Below are 19,781 nucleotides of genomic sequence, written 5' to 3' on the forward strand. Positions count from 1 at the left end.
AGGGGCTATGGGGTGGCTGGGATTTTGAGAATCCATATAGAGTCATTACGTATAGGGAAGTAGAGTGGGCACCCACACACAGGAAATGACTTCTTGTTTCTTCAGGGAAGTTCAAAGATGAGAGGGGCTACTGTGCAATTAGTGAGAAGCTTGGCTCCTCTTTTTCCTTATCCTAATGGTAATGGCTTGAGTGCACAATAGAGAAATATAATACTACCAAGAGCTGAGAGGAGCCCAAATTTAAAAGGCCTGGGGAAAGTAAAACTTATCAGCTTTTTAAAAAAAGTATAATTCATTTAAACACTTTCTTATTAATAGTAATTTTTGTTGTTACCCCTTATCCATTATCCAGCTACAGAATGTCCTGGAAATCCCTGGGGGGTCTAACGTAGGAACCCCTGGGCTGAGTCCTGGCCCATCCAAAGCAAACTGAGCAGGCTCGTGAATGTCAAGAGGATGCATCTCAAGCATCTGGGTGGTCTCCATGCCTCTGGGCAAATGGTCAGAGTGGCAAGGACTCTACAAAGCCAGGTCACACTGCTCGGTTCCCTGGCTCCCCATGGTTCCAGCTGGATGTGGTGGCAATAGCACTCCTCACCTTTGCAGTGTCCATCATAGTCAACCTGGATTTTGGATCCAGTGAGGCAGGCGTCTCGATGCAGCTCACAGTGGTTGAGGTAGGTCTTGCCATTGCTGCCGCACACAGGCCTCTTGTGAGGTTTGCATTGCTGAAAAGACCCACAGGGGATGTTCGTACAATGAGAGGTACTGATAGGCATACACAGAGCCATCATGTGAGGGGGGCCCCCAGCAGATGGCCTTGATCCCACCAGCGCAGGGGAAACTGCTCTCAGCTCTGTCATCTGGCTCCATCCCACTCAATGTTGGGGATAACGCACCAGGTGATTCAGGGTTAACACTTATTCAGTGAAAAAATAAACCCCTCTGACTCTAGCAGCAAACTAGCAAGAAGGACATTTTTTTCAGAAGTCAGAAATACGGAGTCTGTAACTTTGCCAAAAGTCACTGTCTTTGGATGATGTAAGATGCCTTAAAATTCCAGTGTTTTATGGCACAAAACAGTCAGAGCTAAGAGCTAGTAATGTGGAGACTGAAAGGCAGGCAAAGACTCACATTTACCCCTTTGCTCAGATTCTTTAATTTTTCCGGAGTGCAGTAGGACCCTGGTAAGGCTCTTTGCTCTCCTGCTTTGTTCAGTATTTGGGGGACCATTTTGTTTTCTACCTAATCTTCCTATGTCTATTGTGAAGCCTGGGTCTTTGTCAAGCACTACAGAGAAGCAGTATAAGGAAATGTACTAAAGTTCACTTGGCAACTCAATCCTACTTTGGCTATTTAAAGTGCCATGGTCACAGTCAAGATCAGTTTCCTTAGAATTGTGGTGTTTGAAAGAGGGCGGAGGGGAGCAAGTTCAGCACAGACCAAATAAAAGCAAAAAAAAGAACAGCCATAGTGAAAAGAAAGCATGAAACACTGGAACTGAAATGGAAAGGTAACCCAATCTCTCCAATTTATAGACGAGACTATCAAAGAGATAGGACCTGCACTTAACCAACACTTATTATTGAGATCTTACTGTGTCCTGGGCATTGGGAAAAGCCAAAAATGGTCTCTGTCTTCACGGTATCCAGCAAGAACTAATTTGCTCAAAATCACACAACTATATGTGGTTCAGCTAAGACTAGACACTGAACTTGCAGACCCTAAGTCAGCCCATGCACCACTCTGTGGCCTCTGGTGAGAGCCTCTGAGGCTCCCCAGCAGATCTTGTTTTTAGGCTTCTCAGTTGGGGGATTTCGTTTCTGCAGCAACGGATCAGGACATGCCCATGGGGACTAAGTTGGGTGAATTTATTTGCGGAAAGACAGATGTATTGTATTTCCAAGATATGGGTCAATATGCTAGCAAGGGCACAGATTCAGGGTATTTATGTTCACTTAAAGAGCAAAAACTTATCAGAATCCTGCCTACAAAGGATGGATTTCTTGGAAAACTCATTAAAAACCTGCATTCAACTAATTTAAAAGACTCCCCCCACACATCCTTCAATCTAGCAAGGCCTAGTGTCAATCCATCCTACAGCAAGAGAGAACAGCATGGAAGAGCATTTGCAAGAGGATGTCACAGTTTGTAGTAGTAAACAGTCCATGAAACATCCCAAACAATCATCTATAGGAAAATGATTAAATACATCTGGCTCTTTTAGGTCACTAAATATTATGCAACTATTAAAACATGAGTTAGAACTATATGTGCTGATTTGGAGAGCTGTCTGTGATAGATTAATAAGTACAAAAGGCAAGGTGTATATATCTGTATTTATTACTTTATATAACTATATACATATATACTTTATATAACCTTATATATTTATAGTTGCATAGAAAAGAAATATGTGGCATAATATATACCAAACTGTAAACACTGATTATCTCAGATTAAAGATTTTTGAACCTTATGGGGAAGATTATTACACTTTTGCTTGTACAAAGATCTGCGCTAATTTAAATAAAGCAATTGTCAATTTTTATAACTTAAAAATCTTATAAACATTTTTTTAAAGAAAAAATACCCTGCATTCACATCTGATTTTTAACTCTTGGGGTGAGAATTCCACATCTTTCAGAAGGATAAGGTGAGCTTTTATAAAGATGATGAAATTGTTGGCACTGGTCTGCTGACTGGCAGCTCCAGCAAGGTAGCCAGGCTGGCCTTGGCCACTGTCTTCGGACCCTGACCTCAGGACTTACCTCAATGCAGAGGCAGGTGGGTTCTCCCTTTTCTGTGACTGCACATTCCCGTCCAGCTCCACAAAACACATTGGCACAGATCTTGGATTTGCTTCTTTGTTCTTCCTAGAACACAAAATCATAAAGGAAACCATATCATGGACATGAGCCTATCACAGGTGAGTCAATGGCGGTGATCATCTTTCAGGCTTGAGCCTTAGTCTGGAGTCAGGACTCATGGTGTTGAAAGGTCGTGAAGAACCAACAGTTCACTGTTCCCAACAGTGTCACATCAGCCTTGCTGGGATTACTGTTGTCCAGGCCTAGCTGTTTCTGAGTCCTTAAGAATATTTCTTAAAGTCAAGAGTTCCTTTCTTACATGTTTAATTTCCTTCAAAAGTGTTTATTGAGCACCCATTATATGCCAACACTGTGACAAGAGCTGCAGATAAAGGCCCAGTACCCATACTCAAGAAGTTCCAGGACTGTCTGAAAAAATCCATACATAAAGAGAAATTTAGAAAGCAATATGAAAATACAACAGGAGCACCAGGGAGCTGAAGGGGAGGATAAGGACAATCAAGTTAGACTTTCTAGTAACAGAGAGGAGGTCTTAAATGATTCCTAAAATGATGAGATGAGAAAGCTGGACAGAAATGGAAACATTTGAGAGAAATACGGCTATTGGAAGGGCTAACAACTCATTGAATAGTATCCAAGGCATTGTCACTTCAAAAGGCAAAAGACGACTAGCCAAACCTTTGGAAACATGGGTTTGCCAGTATTCAATATGGTTTCAGTTAATGTCTGTCCACATCTGTCTCTGGCTTCAAGATCCAGAGGGCCAAGCCACCAGATGGACAGTAGAACTATCTTCAAACCACTTGAGGCCAGACATTCCTGTTTAGACATTTGCGGCAGAACTGACAAGGCAGGGAATGGTTCCAATCTCCGCCGCTGACCATGTGAGTGTTCACAGGTACTAATCTGTTAGTGACACTTCCTTTCTATCACATTAACTACAGCAGAAAGTAGCCCTACCGCTGGCCACTCAGGCCAACAAAGGTGGTGGCTGAACAAAGGAGAATGTGACACCTTTCTCCAGCCTTTCTCGGACTAGCTCTCAGGCGGTCACTGTAAGCCTCTGGGCTCCAGCCCACTGGCTGTGACAAAACTAACAAAAGGTGGCAGGAGCTGCCACGGGGCTGCTGGACTGCCATAGTAAAGGCAGGGATGGAAACTTAAAATTCCTCTCTTCAGGGCCTTTCTACTATGTTATGCAGAGACCCCACACCCACAACTCATCTTTAAACAATATTTAATATTGTAAATATTTGTAACAGTAAATGTTTAATATTCAGGAACAGGTCAAAAAAAGCAAAAACTAAGTAAATGTTGACAGCTGAGGACTGTGTCCAATACCACAGGTCTGCTGCCACCTGGAGGCTGCTTTGCAAACTCCAGAAATTTGTTTTCTCTCCTAAACCAGCTTGCCCATCCTGGCAGGCTCTCATTGGTCTAGAAGCCCTTCCCAAGCTCACAACTCATTGGTTTACATGCTGTTGCTAAACCCATTCTTTTTGGCATGTTGCTAAGGAGAATTCAATAAAACTGGCAGGCAGGGGAGAAAAAAGGAAGTGATTCCCAGAAGGCTAGAGGGACTGGAGAGCTGTTGTTTCCTAAACTAGGAGTGGAGATAAAAATCGAACATATTCTCCTTGGCAGGGGCCTCTTGGAAACTATGCCTGGGAATGGAAAGTAGTTCCTTAAAAGGAAGACAAAAAGGCTATCACTAACCAGTGTAAAAAATCTCAGTAAGACTACTTGTTCCTCTCCCTTTCATGAAACAACACAGTGACCAAGGAATACAGAAAAGTATATATCCCTGTAGAGGTAAGTCTCTTGATCTAGACACCCATGTGCATCAAAAATCTCAGATATCTGCTACATCCAAAGGCACATTAGCACACAGCTCCATGACAGACTGCTAGATGTGTGTGTCCATAATTACTCATTTTAATCCTTTAAGCCTCAGTTTCCTTATCTGCAAAGTAGGGGTAAATACCAGCCCTGCCCTGTAAAGATGAAATGAGATAATATATCTGGATTTTATATATATATATATGTATATATATATAAATGATATATGATAAGCTGCAAAGCAAGCTGCCTGTGAGAAGTGTTATTGGTGTTAATGCACACAAAGCTTCCTGCAGAATAGACTGACATTTCTAAAACCTCCTATTTATCTTCTTATTGTTTTTAGTGATTATTACATACAAGAGCATTTACTTAGAGGTTGAATTCAACCAAAGTCATTTTTCAGAAATAGTTCTAAAAATTTCATTGAAGAAACTGATATTCTTTACTTAAATACAGTGACTACTGGTTACATAATACAATTAAAATTTACAAAGTGTTTTCTACACGTGATTTTGTCTCACTGTGTGGATAACCTGCAAGAACATATATGGTATCCACCCCATTTTCTACATGAGGAAACTGTCAGAAAGGTCAAGTGACTTATCCAAGTTCTGAAAGTCAAAAATGAGAGCAAGAATTCTAACCCAAATTGTCAGAGAAGAGATAATTAAACTCCCATTTATAAACGCCTAGCATCTGCTAAATGATTTTTATTAGACATTATTTTATTAAAGCTCTACAACAGCTCCACAAGTTAGACATCATAACCATTTCCACCTTACAGATGAACTATCAGAGCCTCAGATGTAACATAACTAGAAAGTGGCGGAGCTAGGATTCTACACAATCAGAGGAAAAGTAATTTCTTTTATATTTGCTATATTTTCATTTCCAGATGATTTAAAGTGGAGGTAATTATGCTGGGGATGTGATGTGGATAATTAGCAAATGTCAGAGGTGCTTGGTGAATCAGAGAGTTAGATCTGAATTCTCACCTCTCACCTTTACTTCTTACTTGCCAGGGCGTCGGTGGGCAAGGTACTTACTCTCCTTAAGCTTCAGCTTCCTTGCGTGTAAGGTGGGAGCATTAATCCCTGTGAGGGTTGTGTGAGAATTAAACGTACTTCGTGGAGCAAAAAGAGTGCCCATCACACAACCAAAAATGCCTGTGAGTAATGCTGGGCAGCTGATTTTCAGACCATTTTCCCACAGATGCTTTTATCCCTTGGGGCTGACCTATGCCCACCATCACCTCATACTGGACTGACAATGCCACGAGCAGCAGGACTGAATGAATGGAACAAAAAAGGCCCCAACATTCCCTGTGTCTCTTGTTTAAGACCACAGAGGAAGGAGGAAGGTGCTAGTTACACAAGCACTCCTTTTTTGTAGGTGGCACATCTGTCAATAGGTGGCAATCTCTCTCTTTGTCTCAGAGCCCAGAGCCGCAATGCAGAACAGCCTGGGCTCCTGCAGTCCCTCTCTTTCTATGCTCCCAGGGGGATGAAGTGTAGGATGTAGAGAGCAGGGAGGGGGCCCCCTGGGCAGTGGCAGCAGGTACCAAGAAGTGGGGATTTGCTGACTAGGGAAAGAATGTCTTCCCTGAAGCCCTCATGTCCCTCCCCAGTTCTTCCCATTCACAGGATGCTTTAACGCAGGAATCAACGTTAAAAAAAATTTCTCCCCAGAGGCCTTTTGTGTTACTGAAAGTCCTCCAAGTTTTATCTTCCCTAAGAGTATTCTGCATCTCGGAGGCGCCTGGAAAGTTCCTTCAGGTGGTAGGTGGTCTTGCCCACCTGCTGAGTGACTGAGTCTGAGTGGAGAACATGTCGAGAGGGGATGTACTTTGTAGGAACATACTCATGGGTCAGGGCAGTGGCCGCCTGGTTGGGAGGTGATGGGGAAGAGATGAAGCAGGGCTCACCAGCTCAGCTGAGGTGCTCTCCATGGATCTGCAGAACAGCGAGGATCTTGAAAAGTTTGGGATTTTACAAGTAATATGAATGTGGTGTTCTGGGATCTTAATTTGTGTCTGCTTCCTTCTAACTCATAAGTTCCAATTCCAAGTACATGGATGGGTCCTGCTGGAGAGGCTGGAAGCAGGGCAAGCCACCAGGTGTAATACAGTCACCTAGCCAGTGGTGACGAGGGCAGATATTAATCAGAGTTCCTTTGACCGAGTGAGGCTCCTCACAGATACCTTTGTCCTCACATCTGTGCTAGTTTCTGTAATTTTACTTTTCCCTAACAGAGAGGGAGGAATTTAAGATTCAAAAAAGCTCTGTGGTATATGCAGACCATGTACATAGTGAGGGCTGAATCAGGACTAGAACATAGGTCAGTCTGCCTCTGAAGCCGCCACATTTTATTAGAGGAAACAGTCAAGGGAGGGAGTTGCTGGGGTACATCTACAAGGGCTGCCACTGGGGGAGGTCACAGGGCACACTGCAATTCTCACCAATGAAATAGAACTGTTAGTTTTACCATCATAACAATTTTAGTAATGAGGTCCCAAGGCCAGACGCAAATTTCACTGATGCACAGATAACTAGCTGGCACATAAATATTCTGAGGCCACAGGTATGTAAACCTGGAAGTCTAGAGAGAGTGGGGTGGATTAAGTGGGGATGGGAATGTGTCCTGGAAGTGTGGACATCCTGGTATATTGATAAAAATCAACAAAATAATTGATTCTAATGGAGAAACACCAGTTTTCTAGCTTTAAGCATCTGCATCATCTCCCTGATGTTTCTATCTTGTTTTCACTATGTGTTGCAAGCCATGCTCTGGGGGTTTGGTCTCATGGTAAATTTTCACTATGCAAACTCCCACTGGTAAAAGATGAACAGGGAACTATAAAAATGTCCTCTCTGAGCAACCATCAGCCAGTACGGGGTGATAATAACACTTAATACTTGTGCAACGATTTTCACTAATTGTAACTTTTACTATCACTTTCAATTCTTAAAATCTTTTAGGATAGGAAGGCAGGGCCTTACCTCTAAGGTATGAGGAGGAAGAAGGTGAAGCTCAAGGCTGTATGTGGCTGATCCAAGACCCCCTGTGTGCAGAAGTTGGGCTCTGGTTGGAGGCTCCATGCACAATTTAATTGCAGCTCTTTCCACTAAACCACTCTATCTCTTTGCAAATCAAATCGAGAAAATGTGTGGTCTTAGAGCCGTGATCTAAGAAAATTGTTTTTGCAATTGGAAAAGACCCTTTGATAGCAAAGGAAAAACAAGTTATTTGCAAAGCCACCAGCAGAGGTGGTAGTGTCTGAGTCTGGACTGACCAGAATTAAGTCTGAACATAAAATTGCCTTGAATGTTTAAAAAGAGTCTTCTGAAGTAAAACAATTTCTGGAAGAATAGTGCACTTTGGCAGGGGCAGAAGCTTAATAAGCAAAGTCATAAAACTGTCAGTTTAATATACCATCATTTACTAAAGTGAACTGTGTCCTTTTCCTCCTTTCCAACTTTTTTTGAACAAACAGCCCCATGTATGCCAAGGTGGAATTTTGGCTCCACTTTCCACTATTCTGTGACAGAGCGGCTTTGTTGACGTGAGAAAAGCTCTCCTTGCTTTGCCAGAATTAGTCATGGAAACTTCGTAGGAACACCAGGGCCCCTCAGATACACAGAACACCAGGGGCTTGGGACAAAGAAATTCACAAAACTGGGGAGAGCAGGGAAGGAGATCTGGGGGAGGGAGGCGTGGAGGGTGGGGTGCTGGCTGCTCCTGCACGGTTATTCTGGGATGGAACCCACAGCATGGGCCGGGAAAGCCAAGCCATTTCAGGACCTTGAAATCTAGCTGAAGCAATCACATGACCTTGCTCAAATCTCTGACTCCTTTTCTCTGGAAAGGAATGAGTTGGTGTGTCTGACACACCAACTTTTCCCCTATTTTCTAGGGAAAGAGGAGGAAGGAGAGGTGATTTCCAGCAATTGTGGAGGTTTCTAGTGGAAGGCACCACATTTGCAGGACAGTGCCCCTCCTTGTATGTGCCTGTGCCCCATCCTTCATCTCAAAGTTAATGCACCAGGGCCAAAGTCAGGTTTTGTGAGGCCTGAAGCCTAAATTACTTGAGGTGCCCTCCTTAAGAAAAAATACACAACAGGGCCTCCCCGGTGGCGCAGCGGTTGAACGCTGGGTTGCGAGGCTGCCCGCAGCCTCTGCAGCGCCGGTTCGATCCCCGGCTGCTCCCCGGCCGCCGGAGGAGGGTCCCACATGGCGCGCAGACCTCTCCTGCCGCCCGCTGCTCCCCTCAGCAGTGTACTTCGGTCCTTCTGCCTGCTCTGTTCTCCGCTCTGGCTCTGGTGGGTTCTCTCACCCTCCCGCGCTTCTGACTGTACCCAGTGCATGTATAAACAAAAACAAATAAAGAAAGAAAGAAAACATGCCTCTATATAAAAAAAAAAAAAAAAGAAAAAGAAAAAATACACAACAAAATACACTGCAAATTGGACTCAAGGCCTTGGAAGGGACCTTCTAAGTAAGAAGCCTGAAATTGAAGCTTAAGTAACTTCATGGCAAATCTGACTGGCCACCTACCCTCTCATTTTCTTCATAAACAGGAATGCTCCCTGACCTTTAAAGTTCTATTTGATATTTTTTATCACATATATAGCTTATCTTTAACTTCTGAGCACCTGCACACTGTGGCCGCCCCTAGACCCACCAGTGCCCTCCCCGAGAAAGTGTTTAATAAATGTTTTTTTACATGAAATGTCCCTCGGGGTCCATTCAGGTTAGTGCTGGTAACGGTGGTACTCAGGATATTTTCGGGGAAGGTGATGCATCACCCAAGATTAGTTTTACAATTAAAAAATATCTACGATGGACCTGTCATTCAAAAATTATTTAATTCTCCTTTGTATTAATTTCCACCTTTAGCTTCTATCACAGCTCATGGGATAATACATTCCTGATGTTTTATTACTTTCTACTCATTATGAAATAATATACTGTGTGTCCAGAAATCTATTTTTCAAATTTCAAATAACTATCCTTACTTTACAGCTTCTGGCACATTTTCCAAGTATTTGCTTTGTTGGACTGAAGGGTCTAAACTGTTGTCTCCCTATGGAGCCCTATTACCTGCGCCTCGCCAACTCTGGGGAGCTCTGCTCCAGGTATACTCAGGTCTTTCTTGAGGTAGCCCAGACACAGCAGGGCAAGCTAGATACCCAGTTTCTCTATAATGGTAAGTTCAATTTTATGTAATAATCTTGTCCAGTTGCAGCAAGCACTCATTGAGTTAGAAATATGTTAGGCCTGCTCAAGGGTCTATATGGTTGGGGGCTCAGCTCTGCAAGTTCAAGTTATGATGTCCTGACCATGTAACAAGTAGAACCAGGAGGCTGGCTCCCATAACCAAGGGTGGGGTGTCTATTCTCACTCTTTTAGCTCAGTCCATTGCGAGGTGCGTGGGTGTCTGCCTGTGGAGGGCCATGCCGGCCCTCTGACTCAGGCACATCCAGACCAACAGAGCCTACCAGGCTCCCCAATATCTGCCTATGGTACTCAGAGTGGTCCCTGGGAGTTCCCAAGGTATTCTGTCAGTCTTCCTAAAAAGTGCCTTTTATGAGGTTCTTAGTTCCACAAATTTGTGCTTTAATTTCTTGAGAACACCTGGGTGGAACCTTTTAAATCACACGACTTTCTGCTCTAAATTAGTCTGTCAGGTTCTGCTCTCCAACCATGTGCCTAAGACTTGTCCACTTTAAAGCACAAGGTAGGGTCCTGGATGGTCCTCGCGTTCTTCCGCAAAGGCCAAGGCTGGTAATGCAAAACCCTCAGAAGGCATCTTTGATGCCTGCTTGTAACAACAAAACAAGGATGACCAGTCACGAGCAGGGTGGTGCAAGCTCCGTGGCATCAACTCCAAAGGGTGGCTTCAGATTTCTAACCTCGTCAGGGTGATGGAAGGATCACACACAGACTTATGCACAAGTAAATGGGGCTCACTCTGGGTGACAGTGCTTTCTGGGCGAGGTGTGACTGGAGCTGAGTCCTGAGGAATGGTAGGACTGACATGGGAACTTGTTGGTGTTTGAACAGGAGGGTTTAAAGAACAGTTTGCAGTGGAACGTGGGTGGAGAAAGGTAAGAAGGAATTGGGGGGGCACAAGAAAAACAGTTCAAAGAGTTCAAGGTGATGAGAGTCCCATGTAAAGTATTGCTATGAACCCAGAGAAAGGAAGGAATGAATCCAAGAGAAATTTCTAAGAAAAAGATCTGGTAACATACCAAAGAAGGAGAGAAAGGAGAGAATCGAGGTTGCTCCCAGATCTTTGGTTTTGAGGCTCTGGGAGGTTGCTGGTGTCTATTGCAGATGGAGTCCTGGGAATGGGCTGAGTCAGGGAGGAGCAGGCGATGACCTAGTTAGGGACGTCAGTTTAAGGAGACAGTCAAGCATCCCACTGACAGTTGCAAATGAAGAACTAGAGATTCACATCTGGACGTCATCAGTGCAGGAGTGCGAAATGAGGTCAAGGAAACAGTGAGCTCAAGGAGAGGAAGGACGAGCAGAGAGAGGAGCAGGAAGGAGAACAGACTGCCACAGCTCATATGAGGCTTTGTGCAAATCACAAAAGACGCCGTCCCCTCTGGGCAGATGCAATAGCACACTAGGTTACCAACTTGGCAAGCAGAGTACAGGCTGCATCTCAGCCCCTTCGTGTCTCCTTACAGCCTGCACAACTGTAGGAAGGCTCTCAAGGCAAAGGAGCCAAGAAAGCAAGAGAAGTAGATGCAATCAGAAAACTGGGAGCAAAACCAGGGAGTCTAGAGAGTTCCAAGAAACGGATGATGAATGTCACTGTGTGAGAAATGACTTGGCAAACATTGGGATGAAATAGCCAAAAAAAAAAAAAAAAAAAAAAAGGTTTTTAAATGTCTTCTGAAACCTGAACCAGTAACCCAGAGGGCAGGACTGACAGCAGCTGGAAGGTTCTACAAAAGAACACTAGCAGGAGCCTGGAGACAGGCCCTGACTTATCTCTGTCTCTAACAGGCTGTGTGACTTAAGGCAAGGTACTTGACCTCTCTGGACCTCAGTTTCTCCATGTATAAAATGAAAGGATAGATGATGCCAAAGTCCCTAAACTTGTTAGAATTCTCTTAACTATAAAGTATAGGAATTTATTACCATGTCAGGTGTTTTTGAATACCTAGCTTTAATCTCCTAAGGAAGCTAGCCTAAATGCCCAAACTGGAGACTGGTATGTATAGAGCCTCTTGAGGGTCTTTCAGTTTTTTGGGTTTTTTTGCGGGGGAATTAAGGTTGGCTTTAATGGCCAAAGGACAGTCCTAAGCAATGCTTTCTTTCTGATTCCCTCCCAGATCATGACAGAGGAAATCAGGGGAACAGTAATAAGACCTTAATTGACCAGCCTGATTTACCTGGTTGAAACCCTCTACTCTGTTAGAATGCCATCAACGACATTTTTATTCTATTTGTGTTTGCCCTGCAAGAAAAAAAAAAGTAAAGAAAAGAGAATGGCTGGTTTTCCCTGGTGGCGCAAGTGGTTAAGATGCAACCTATGAAGCTGTCCGCAGCCACTGCAGCATGAGTTCGATCCCTAGCCAGGGAGCTACCCACATGGCGCAGCAGACCTCCCCTGACTTGTCCGCTGCTCCCCTCAGCAGTGGACTTCAGTCAGTCTGCCTGTTCTGTTCCCCACTCTGTCTCTTGTGAATCCTCTCACCCTCCACACCTCTGGCCTGTACCCCAGTTCTCGTATGCATAAATAAATAAATCTTAGAAAAAAATGAAAAGAGAATAGCTAAAGGAAATTCACAGGAGATTCACAATTCTTCATTCCTGCCAAGAACCTGTCACTGAAGTATGTCTGGGACTGCCAGGGCTCACATTTACTCAGCATTCATGCTCTAATTATTTCCACATGTAGTCTAAGGAAAATGGTTGATTAAAAGTCAAAAAAAACCCCACACACCTAAATTCCAATGCCCACAACTGAAAAAGGGGGAGAGCTCTAGGGCAGCTGTGGGAGAGCCCAGGAGAGGCAATTTCAGATGTGTCCCTTGCAGTGTTGGCCACATCTGGACCAACATCCCTGCACATACCCAGCGCTCCATCCTGAGCAAACCAACCCAGCACTTGCCCAAGTTTCCCAGGCTGGAACCAAATAGGATTCACATTCTTTGGACTTCTGAGTAGAATGCAGGATTTCCTCCCCTGCTTTGATGGAAGACAGATGAGATACGAATGACTAAGAACTCTGAGTTCTCCTCTCTACCCCATTCTGCCCTAGGCTCTAGTGAATTTATTAGGTAGCCTCTGAGTAGTGCCAGAGACCAAACATCTATTTGGGAGGAATTCACTATGGCAGACAATCCTGGGTACCTTCCCTGAACTGGGGAATAGCACCCCCACCACACCTGTAGCTCCTTTTCATTATCCCAACTGTCACATGGCTCCCCCTAAAACTGAAAGCTAACGGACTGTTCTCCAAGGTGGTTCATATGACTTGGCCCTAATCCTGATGCCAGACACTATGATCTACTGACATCTACTTGGCCCTACCTAACAAGGTCTTTGGCACATAACAGTCTTCTTCCTCTTTTCTGTATCACTTCATTGTTTACATGACCTCAAGATCCTTTGTCTCCTCACTGCCTGAAACCCTCACCTCTCATGTCCTCTGGCTACAGGGAGTTTCGGGAGTTATCTGTGTACAGAGCACTCACGAGCAGACAAATAAGGTGAAGGGAATAAAGCCCCGAGGTTCTACATTTTGAAATAAGAACTCATTACCCTTTGAAAATGTCAGCACCATGAGGTACTGTGAGATGCTTCTTTAACCTTCAGATAGGCGGACATTGTCCCAAAAGACCAGCTAAAAAAATAATGTCACCATCTGCAAAGTCTGATTTATTGTCTGTATTGCACAAATTCTTCCCTGTCCTTCAAGGGTTAGCTCAAGTTACACCATTCCATCCTTGGTGACCTTTTCCTAGTATGAATGCATCCTTCCTTCTCTGAACTTTTATTCCTATTTGTGTGAAGTCAGTCTGATCACCTTTGAAAATTTTTAATTGATTGTACAAATTTTATCTTCCCATCGGCACTGTGCATTCCTAGAGGATAGGGATTACGGTTTCCAGCTCTTTTGTAGGTCCTGGGGTAGCACCTGTACCACTCAATTAAACTGAGTGTGACGTGTCAAGTGGAATCTGAACCATATCTATCACCTGAGGACCTGATGTCGGGGTAGAAATACAGCTCAGTGACCCCTCTCTCCTGGGACTGCTTGCTCCCTTCCTTCACCAATCTGGTGGTGGGAGTAGTCTAAAGATCTTATTTTTCTCCAACAGGCCATAGATATTCAGTCTGGAATTTCACTTACTGGAGGTGTAGACCCACAGAAAGAGTGTACTTGTATGTACCTGTGCACACACACGTGTGTGTGTGTTAGTAAGATGGACATGACAGCAATGTTAGTAAGATGGACAGGAGAGCAATGTTCGTGAGATGGACAGGAGAGCAATGCAGGGCTGAAGCGGAAATCAGTCATTTCCTTTGTCTACAATTAGTGTACAACCCAGTTGATATATTAAGGGAGTAAGAGTTTGGCGGAGGGTTGAGGATGAAAGAGGAGGTAATGTGGGAATGTGAGGTACCTCAGAGGAAGCAAAATTGGGCGGGACTTCAGAGTGCAGGAAGGGGGCCACCAGAGAGCAAAACTGACGCTTTCGTGGCCTACACAAGAGAAAAGCCAAAGAAAACAAGAGAAGAGGTAAAGAGAAATTATGAAAATAGGCTCATCCAGGGCAGCTGTTTTGTGTTAACTCTTATCAGGAACCTCAGCCCCTACATTGTCCTGTAAGGCAAGGGAGGCAAGTTGGTCAGTATCCCTAGACCAGAAAAAAAAGCCCTTTGCCTTGTTCTAGCCCTCCCCAAAGCCCAGAACATTCTGGGGGTTTCCAACCACTCCCCTCTGGCTCATCTAAGCAGCTGACTGCCAGAGAAGGACGAGGCCTTAGCTGTGCCCAAGTGGTTTATCTCTCCTGAGGCTTGGGCACCTTAAAAGGAACTGTGATATTCAACAAAAGCTGAGACCATTTGACAGATGGGGGGGCAACGGTGGAGGGACAGCAGGGAGGTCAGGGTTACTGGAACAAAATGAAGCCGAGAGACCCTGAGAACCAGCACAGCAGAGCAGCTTGAGCCTTCACGTTAAAAACACAGACAAAGCCCTGGGAATCTTCAGGGACAGTGTGACTTACAAAGCAGCTGTCAAGTTTCCAGCAGCCTGGCAATTATTCTGCAGCCAAGGAATGCAGAAGGGGTTAAAACCCAGCAAGAAGCTCCAGGCTAAATGAAGTCTCCATATGTGTGGCTCAGTATGGTTCTAGGAGAAGCAGACAGATGTAATTAGAAGTTCTCAGGCACTCTGTTGCTATGGCAACTTCTGGCTTGGAGAAAAGTAGGGGAAAACCTGGAGCCTGAGGAATACAGTCATCCAAGGAAATACCACAGGCAGGGAGCATTCATTTCATTTTGGCTCCCCAGGCAAGGTTTGCTCCTCCAGCTTGTTCACTTCACTCTCAGGCTTTCCAGGACCCTCCCATCCAATTCTTCCTGGTCCTTGAGTCCCAGTCCTCAGATAAACATACAGAGTAATATCAAGTGCAAATGAAGGGACCTCCTTTTGATGGCATCCAAAGGAAGCTGATTCTTGGAGGAGAGTTTGTGCAGGTAATACTGTAAGGTCACTGGTGCCAGGGGCTTTATGCATCTGTGTGTGAGGACCTTTGAGAGAGGCTGGTTTATGATTACAAAGAAGCCAACTCTTCTATGAGAGGGATGGGGTGCTGGATCAGGGCTGCAGGAGAGTAGGGGTATGTGAGCTTGAGTATGGGTATATTTGGCTCTTGGATGTGCCACAATGCATTTGAGACATTTTTGAGCATAAAAAAGGATATTTTTAAGTAGATACACTTGAACGACAGGCATAAACCTTATTATGCTAAGAGAAAAATGACTATTTTTATTTCATAGAATAGAATTGTAACCCAGTGTCTATGAACCTCCAGAAACTCAGCTATAGATTTAGAGACTCAATTTGCAAGGGAGCATAATGTAGGAAAGATGAGAAAGCACTACTCTGGGCATGAACTCTCTCTTATAACCTCAATCCCTCTTTTTTTTTAAAAAAAGATTTATTTATTATGCATACAAGAGCTGGGGTACAGGCCAGAGGTGGGGGGGAGCACGGAGAAGAGTCACCAGAGACAGAGTGGGGTAACAGAACAGATTGACCGAAATACACTGCTGAGGGGAGCAGCGGGTGAGCCAGGAGTGGTCTATTACACCATGTGGGTTGCTCCCTGGCTGGCCGGGAATCGAACTTGTGTTGCAGAGGGTGCGAACTGCTTCACAGGTTGTGTCTTAACCCTTGCACCACCAGGGAGGCCTCTCCATCCCTCTTGATTAAACTGTCATATGAGGATATTCATGGGGTTATACTGCTATGAATGTGAGGAACCTGGAAATATGAGACCACTTTTGCCTCAAAATCTTGCTCATTACAAATGCCTGCAGTGAAGAACTAATACCCATCTTGCTCAAATTGTTTTTAAAACTACAAGAGGAAATGCTCCCTAATATATTTTACTATTGCAACATTACCCTAATACCCAAATCAGACAAAGACAGCACAGAAAATTATAGACCACTATTCCTGATGAACTCAGATGCAAAAATCTTCAACAGACTACTAGCAAATCAAATTCAACAGTATATCTCACCATGATCAAGTGCGGCTTATCTCAGAGATGCCAGGATGATTTAGTATATGAAAACCAATCAAAGTTTTATTTTATCAGCAAAAGTAAAGATAAAAATGAGAGTATCAACAGATGCAGAGAAAGTATTTGCTAAGATTCACCCGTTTAAGATAAAAAAAACTCTCGGGTCTCCCAGGTGGTGCAGGCAGTTGAGCGCAGCTCTGTGAAGCTGTCCGCAGCCTCTGCAGTGCTGGTTCAATCCCCACCGGCCACGGAGCAACCCAGATGGTGAGCAGACCTCTCCTGTCTCACCCGCTGCTCCCTTCAGCAGTGTATTTCGTCAGTCTGCATGTTCTGTTCCCTGCTCTGTCTCTGGTGAATCCTCTCACCCTCCCATGCATCTGGCCTGTACCCCGGCTCTTGTATAAATAAAATAAATCTTTTTTAAAAAAGATAAAAACCCTCAACAATATGGGAATAGAAGGAAGCTATCTCAGAATAATAAATGCCATATATCCCAAACCAACAGTCAATATACCACTCACTGGTGAGAAAGTGAAAGCCTTTTCCTTATGGACAATGATGCCCGCTGTCATCACTTTTGTTTAACCTAGTATTATAAGTTTTGGCCGTAGCTATCAGACAAACACGGGAAATAAAGGGAATACAAGTTGGGAAAGAAGTGGAACTATCATTCTTCACAGACTATATAATATCGTATAAAGAAAATCCTAAAGACTCCATCAAAAATTTGTTAGAAACATTTGCTGTCAAAGTGGAGGGTCATAAAATTAACATGCAAAAGTCCACAGCCTTTTTATATACAAGGAATGAAATGAAGCAAGAGAAATTAATACAATAACTGTATTTATAATTGCTTCAGAAAGAATTAAATACCTCAGAACTAACCAGAGAATTAAATACCTCAGAACTAACTAAGAGAGCAATACAATGAGAATTACAAGGGTATTAAAGAACTTAGATAGCAACATAAGGAGAAAGAAGGATATCCATGCTCATGGATGGGGAGAATCAATATAATCAAAATGACTATCTTGCCTAAAATGATATATCTATTTAATGCAATCCCTATCAAAATACCTACAAAACATTGAAATTTATAAGGAACCACTGAAGACTTCTAACTGCAAGAGCAACCCTTAGAAAAAGGAGAGAAATGGAAGTAGCATATTCTTTGACTTCAAACTTTACTGTAATGCAACAGAACTAAAAGTAATATGGTAATAGCACAAAAATAGATACACGGATCAATGGAACAGAACTGAAAGCCCAGAAATAAATCCACATAAATATCAAGACCAGGGCCTCCCTAGTGGAGCAAGGGGCTAAGACACAACCTATGACGCTTACTGCAGCCACTGCAGCCACTGCAGCATGAGTTCGATCCCTGGCCAGGGAGCTGCTCACATAGCGCAGCAGACCTCTCCTGACTCACTTGCTGTCCCCTCAGCAGTGTATTTAAGTCAATCTGCCTATTCTGTTTCCCACTCTGTCTCTGGTGAATTCTCTCACCCCTCGCACCTCTGGCCTATACCCCCGTTCTTGTATGCCTAAAAAAATAAATCTTAAAAAAATATATTGACACCAAATCTATGCTAAAGCAGATATGCTAATCCAATACACAAAAATAAATTTCCAATGGATTAAATATTTAGATATAAGACCTGCAAAAATAAAATACATAGAAGAAAACACTGGCAATTCATTTCACAATTTCAATGATAAAGATTATTTTTGATGATTTGACCCCGAGAATCAAGTTATGTATAGCAAAGTAGCCTGAGAATTATGTACAGTAAAGCAAGTCAAAATGATAAAAATAAATACTGACATCTACATAGCAGACAATTTTTTAAAGTTTTAATTTAATTTCATCTAATTTTTTTGCATAGAACAACTGGGGTGCAGGCCAGAGGTGCAGAGGGTGAGAGGATTCACCAGAGACAGAGTGGGGGAGCAGAACAGGTGGATTTTACTGGAACACACTGCTGAAGGGAGCAGCGGGTGAGACAGGAGAGGTCTGCTGTGCCATGTGGGTCAGCTCCCTGGCCAGGATCCAACTCAGACTATAGCAGTGATAGCACTGCGACTTAACCCCTAGGCCACCAGGGAGCCCCCCGCCCCAGCAGACAATTTGATAATGTAAAATATGTTCAAGAACCAGTGGGCATCAATATACTCGTGAGGGCTCTGAGGTCAAGAAGGAGGGGTGGAATGGACAAGGGGATATAAGGAATATGGTGGAGGGAAAAAAGAAATCTTGACAAGGCTGGAGTGTCTGGGGAGAAAGCAATCATGGCAGAAAGGTACCTACAAAACTACAGGACTTAGAGCACAAAGTACTTATCCGATGCAAAAATATACTCACACTGGTGTATTTGACAACTCAACCTCACTCTTAGTCAAACAGACAGATTAAAAAAAATACCACTTAGCTCTCCTGACCCTTTCTGAACTCCTTAACCCCACACACTATGATATATACCATCACCACTCTCCATACCAGTGTCCTCAATAAAATAAAAAACAGAGGAAGATGGTCCTTTATGACTTGTGGTGATAACGTGGTCAACAGGGTGAGACTGTTTCACAGCAGTGAGACCTGATAAGCCTGCCCCCTCAAGGGGGAGGTCTCCAGGGGGTGCAGTCTTACACATTCCTTAACAACTCAACCCAAGACAGTGGCCCAGGAATCCTTTGGAAACCCAGGGAAAGATTAGACTCTCTCAGGGAATCAGCAGAAATGACAGTGTTTCAGGCATAATATAGCCAGCCTAGAAATTATGAGCATGTGGTTCAGCCACAAGCTCTATTACAAAATTGTAGGCTGTTTCAAGGGTAAGTCCCACAACGGGTGGGTGCATCCCCTAGTGATTTCTTAGGAACTCTGGGAATCCAAGCCAGCTGGTGGGAGTTCCTGCAGTTACTCAGCAGCAAAGGCTGGTTGGCAGTCCTTTTCCTCTTCTCTCTGTCCTGCCTCAAGGATGGGAGTCCCTGGGGTCATCATGGCTTATTTCCTTCACCTAAGCCCAGACAGGCCCTGGGAGTGTTATACAAACACTTGAGCTTAATATGGCGTTCTCCCCAAATTTTGGGGGAGCAATGAAGGGCCCATTATAATCTGTAATCATTACTTAACACAATTGTTCTTTGCTGGGCATGCATGCCAGGGAGTCCTGGCACCCACTGCAGGTCCCCTGTATAGTAACAGATTAATGTTAACCTTTCTAGAACAAATTAAGAACTACATGAAATCAATCCCTTTGAAAAAGGCACCAGTCCAATACAAATTAATATGCATATCCTTATCATTCTCCGAAACTATTTCCAA

At 43.8% G+C, this 19,781-nt stretch overlaps 1 protein-coding gene across 1 annotated transcript in view; it reads right to left on the bottom strand.

The window, feature by feature from the left end:
• Positions 1 to 19,781, bottom strand: part of FSTL1 (follistatin like 1) — a gene marked incomplete at both ends in the record, with an annotated part of 53,041 nt that overhangs the window by 12,128 nt on the left and 21,132 nt on the right. The window contains 2 exons of the mRNA XM_084232673.1: positions 599 to 728; positions 2,772 to 2,876. Coding sequence (XP_084088799.1) covers positions 599 to 728; positions 2,772 to 2,876 — 235 coding nt within the window. The remainder of the gene's footprint in view (positions 1 to 598; positions 729 to 2,771; positions 2,877 to 19,781) is intronic.

This window comes from Talpa europaea (assembly GCF_964194135.1).
Source record: "Talpa europaea genome assembly, chromosome: 4".
Taxonomy (NCBI): domain Eukaryota; kingdom Metazoa; phylum Chordata; class Mammalia; order Eulipotyphla; family Talpidae; genus Talpa; species Talpa europaea.